This window comes from Penaeus japonicus, unplaced genomic scaffold (genome assembly GCF_977035675.1).
Source record: "Penaeus japonicus unplaced genomic scaffold, GWHDUDI00000001_assembly GWHDUDI00000015, whole genome shotgun sequence".
Lineage (NCBI taxonomy): Eukaryota > Metazoa > Arthropoda > Malacostraca > Decapoda > Penaeidae > Penaeus > Penaeus japonicus.
Window position 1 is genome coordinate 26,919,976 of NW_028234417.1, and position 5,000 is coordinate 26,924,975.

General features: G+C 37.2%; 2 protein-coding genes across 2 annotated transcripts in view; one reads left to right on the forward strand and one right to left on the reverse strand.

Moving 5' to 3' along the window:
- LOC122259563 (glycerophosphocholine phosphodiesterase GPCPD1) overlaps nucleotides 1-2,281 on the reverse strand; it is a 26,361-nt gene extending 24,080 nt beyond the window's left edge. The window contains exon 1 of the mRNA XM_043026437.2: nucleotides 2,138-2,281. The gene's annotated coding sequence lies outside the window, so the exon portion shown is untranslated. The remainder of the gene's footprint in view (nucleotides 1-2,137) is intronic.
- LOC147470400 (uncharacterized) overlaps nucleotides 1-5,000 on the forward strand; it is a 5,923-nt gene that overhangs the window by 67 nt on the left and 856 nt on the right. Inside the window, exons 2-6 of the mRNA XM_086544240.1 lie at nucleotides 214-222; nucleotides 823-939; nucleotides 1,136-1,246; nucleotides 2,147-2,257; nucleotides 3,303-4,952. Of these exons, the coding sequence (XP_086400366.1) occupies nucleotides 214-222; nucleotides 823-939; nucleotides 1,136-1,246; nucleotides 2,147-2,257; nucleotides 3,303-4,952 (1,998 nt within the window). The remainder of the gene's footprint in view (nucleotides 1-213; nucleotides 223-822; nucleotides 940-1,135; nucleotides 1,247-2,146; nucleotides 2,258-3,302; nucleotides 4,953-5,000) is intronic.

Sequence of the window (5,000 nt, forward strand, 5' to 3'; positions counted from 1 at the left end):
AGGCCGATTGCATCATTATCTTCTTTGTTGAGGCATGTGGGATTAAGTGTGTTTGTATTTACTTGACTGCTTGAGTGCATTGGTTCTTTGTAGTAAACGGGTATCCTTTACTCCTCACCGCACCGGTATTCAGAACCGGTTTTTGGCAAGGCTGGGAAGGTAAATCAGGATGATCTCAGAAGCGTAGACGAGTATACTCATTTGTCTGAGAAGTGTAAGAAGGTAGGTAAAATAGGTATAAATTTGTAAAAGACAAAAGTAGCTACCCACAAACACAATGTTACAGCCTTTTTCTTATTCGTGAAGGTCAGAATGACGCAACATTCAATCGGGTGAAATGCCACCTGTGAAAATTGCATTTGCCAGCAGCATAAAAATGTCATTCTAGGAGAGAATGGCACGTGTCTGTCCTCACTAAAGTAAAATCCTTTCTCTCTCTCTCTCTCTCTCTCTCTCTCTCTCTCTCTCTCTCTCTCTCTCTCTCTCTCTCTCTCTCTCTCTCTCTCTCTCTCTCTCTCTCTCTCTCTCTCCCCCTCCCTTACGGTATATCTGTGGATGAAGATCTATTGCATGACTTACATACGAACAACATCCACTTGTTTAACATTACCAGTAAAAGAGATACCGGTACGCTCCTATTATTTCCAAATAAATCCAGGCTCATGTATACTTTCTGTGATAGGGCTGCATGAAAAGCTGTGATACATTGAGGCCGGCCAGCCGTCTGATTTGGTTACATCTCCATTACATGTTACTATTGTGTAATAACATTTGGCAAATTTTGAAGACGATCATACATCAAAGCTTCCTTAATTCCTTCAGACTGCGCCAAAGCCTTACAAGAATAGCCATCCCTGGATTGATTCTGGCTTCAGAGAATGATAATGGTAGCGGAATCACAGCTTTAGAGTCAAGTCGGGAATCCACTGGCTTTATCTGGTTATTATCACACGGACACACACACACACACACACACACACTACAGTATATGGGGAACTTGATGAGCCAAACGTATAAGGCACTTTGCTTGGATCCTGTTCATTTTTCTGACAGTGAGGATCTGTACTCTACGATCGCCATATAAATTGTTAAACATAACAATGCAGTTATAATATCACAAACGCTCTGAAACCAGCCTCAACGCCGCGAGCATGAGAGTGTGTAATTGTAATGCAACCAAAAAGGAAGCCTGGCTAACTGAAGGAGGCACAGGGACTAAGACTGAGGAGTTTGGGCTTCATAGACCGTAGATGCCGCGGATTAACTAAGGCTTTAGATAAAGGGACATTCTGGTGACTCATACCTACTTTATACTTGCAAACTTGTTGAAACTTTGATACATGTTCAAATGGAAGAGCATAGGAATGATGTCAAGAAAGAGTAATGCAAAACAAGAAGAAAAGAAAATCTATATTATTTGCTTATTTTTGGTATTATTACATAACTGGTTACTGTACTGTACACACATATACACTTAATATGATATGCATATTAGCATCCCGCAGTAGTTTATGTGTTGTAACACATTTTGCCTTCTGATTTTAGATATGTGACGGGCAGAAATGTTTAAGTTTTATTTATTTAAGTATCCCTACGGTATCCTGCCTTTATGCTTTAAGATATTGCTAATATCTTATCAACTTTTGTGGATACGATAAGTGATTAAGAAGTTTACAAATGCAATCTCACTCTGATTAGAAGATTGAGAGAGAGTTGTAATAACATGACTTACTGAATAAAATCACTAAAACGTACCAAAAATATTGAAACATTCAGAGGCATCCCACCCCGTCCTGTTACGCATTCGGGGCATGCATCTGGAATAGCTTACTAACAATACTTGCAGTCATCAGACCCAACGCTTTCCGTGTCACCGTTGCGTCACGTGGTTTCATCTTTCGAACTCATAATTTCGCAGAGCCAAAGTATAAGCAAAGATAACAGTAATATATCAAACTATTTAAGGATCTTACGTACAGTACCAGGATCGTTAAATAACTTTTACGCATTTCGCAAGACACAGTTGGTTGTGCTAAATATCCAACCGGCCTTGATTCCATAAATATATTTTAACGTCTGAGCCCTAAGGATGAGTTTAAGAAGGAAAACGTAATATCACTGATACAGGTTTAAATACCTTCACCAGGGAAGACCTCTGCAGTGCCTGCGCCAGATGTGACCTACCGCGTGTGCCTGATATACAAATCAATATGTCACGGCACAGTGCTTCTGCACCCAAGCCCTCGAGTTTAGCACTGTTAGGTCTATTAGGCATAGCTTGCCCCGTGTTCAGTTGCTTTCTCTGTCCTTGCTCCTTTTAGAATGGTTCAGTGTTTGCAGCGTATTCTGGCGCGGTATTTATCTGCCTGATGTAAGCACATAGCATGTTTTGGCAACACTGTCTCGAGGCACGTGGCTGCGAGCGAGTTTCTTTTCTTATATGTTTTTACAGTAAAATCATTATCAATATTGTTATTATTATCATTGTTGATGTTATGTCCTATGGGAATTTTTGTTATTAGTAGGAATAGTAATATCTTCATTATTATTACTATGATGTTTATCGTTACTGAGGCTATTTTTATCTTCATTATAACAAACGTGTTTCAAGACAAATATCTAAAGTCTCTTAATATTATATATAGTTGTAATCGGATTTTTATTTCGACGTTTTAGTAATAGCACTTATTATTATTGTCATTACTATGAATGTTATCATTATTGTTATTATTAATGCTGAAGGGTTATCTTATCCCCTCCATCGATATATTATATATTTTTGCAGCTTAGCGTTAAACCAATGTCATCTTAAAACATAGCAGGTAAAAAAACAAAACAGAAACAAAAAAAACATTAAAATATGCTGTTCAACCACACATAGACTCAATCATTACCTTTTAATGTATATCTTTACAATCATTACTCAAACCAGGCCTGAAGTGAGCTCATAACCTATGGAAATGCACATGTTAAAAACAAAGCTGTAATTATTGGCACAGCCATTCCTCTACTCATTTCCCTTGAAGTGACTACGAGCTAATTTTCATTAGCTGTATTTCACGCCTTAAAATTATGTGTTTCAATATCAATAGCTTACCACCTAAACTCGAAGAGTTTCAAACAGAGTGCAAAACTTTTTTCGAGTGCAATTTTGATATTTTAGGTTTTTGTGAAACAAAATTGGACGATAGAATTCTAAGCTTTTATGATATTAACAATTATGTAAATCATTCTAACCATATTTCACGAAATAGAGGTGGTGTCTGTATCTATGTTTCAACAAAACACTCGTCAAAATACAGGCCTGATATCACAATGACTCTACCACATATACAAACTATTTTCGTAGAAGTTAAGATGCAAGTAAACAAGGTATTAGTTGGATGCATATACCGACCACCACATAGTAGCCCACACGAATTTCTGAACAGTTTATCTGAGGTACTAAACACCATCCAAAGAGAGAAGTCGACTTCGTACCTGATTGGTGACTTTAACATAGATCTCTTGAAACATGCGCATTCCAAAGATGCTGTGGACCTCATATCACTCTTTCACAGCCACTTCCATTACTGCACCATAACATACGCTACAAGAGTAACCACAAACACAGCCACGCTTTTAGACCAAATATGGACAAATGATATCAGGCACAATTTGACGAATGGCATTGTTTATTCTTCAGTATCTGATCACTTCCCAGTCTTTTCTTGTTTTCAATCCAGAGATTCTCCCAAAACACCTAACACTACAGTCATAAAATTCAGAGATTTCAGTGCTGCAAATTTAGAGAACTTTTTGTCAGTTGTTGAAAACTTCGATTGGCTTAACTGCCTTACCTCAACTGAAGTTGATGAAGGCTTCTCCCAGTTTCATGATAAATTTTACACCATTTTTAGCCAATATTTTCCCATAAAACATAAAAAGATTAAGACACAGCACTTAAACAAACCATATATTACTCACGAAATAAAGCAGCTAATCAAGGAGAAGAATAAGTTGCAGAGAAAATTTCAAAAGAAACCAATAACGTATGGGGAGGCATACCGATCAATAAGAAATCAGGTTAGAAATATGATAGGTAATGCGAAAGCCACATATTACAAAAATAAATTAACAGATTCCATCGGTAACAATAGGAAAACATGGGACATCATAAACACAGTTCTTAATAGAAAATCGCAGACTCCTTTACAGGCATTAAGTCCTGATGTATTAAATTCTTATTTTGCCAACAGTGGAGAAGCTTTAGCGAGCAAACTAGCAACGTCGGAAGCCAGTCACTTACATTATCTATACAACCCCTTACAAATGTATTTTTCCCCTAGACTCTATACAGAATCTGAAATATGTAAAATTGTCAGAGAGTCTCGAGACAGCTCTGCTGGAAACGATGACATTCCAATGTCTATTATAAAAAAATCTCTGCCTCATATAATTCAGGCACTTACATATTTTTGTAATCGCTCTCTGCAGACAGGAATGTTTCCATCATGTTTAAAAATAGCAAGAGTTGTTCCCATACATAAAGGTGGATCACTTGATGAACCAAAATGTTACCATCCTATATCCGTTCTCTCAGCCTTTGGCAAAATTTTCGAAACCATGATGTATAATAGAATGATTGAATTCTGTAACTACCACAATGTATTATCAAATTTCCAGTATGGTTTTAGAGCTCAGCGATCATCAGAATCAGCATTGCAGTGCTTTACAAATGATGTTCTTAGAACCTTTGATGACAATGAATTCCTGATTAGTGTATTTCTAGATTTATCTAAAGCCTTCGATACTGTAAATCACCAAATTCTCATAGACAAACTACACTATTATGGTTTTCGTGGTCCTTCCCTCCGATGGTTTCAGAGTTATCTCTCAAACAGAATGCAATATGTATCAATAAATGGACAATCTTCAATAATGCTGCCAGTAAACTATGGAGTCCCTCAAGGGTCAGTCCTTGGGCCACTGCTCTTCAATATGTATATAAATCACATGAC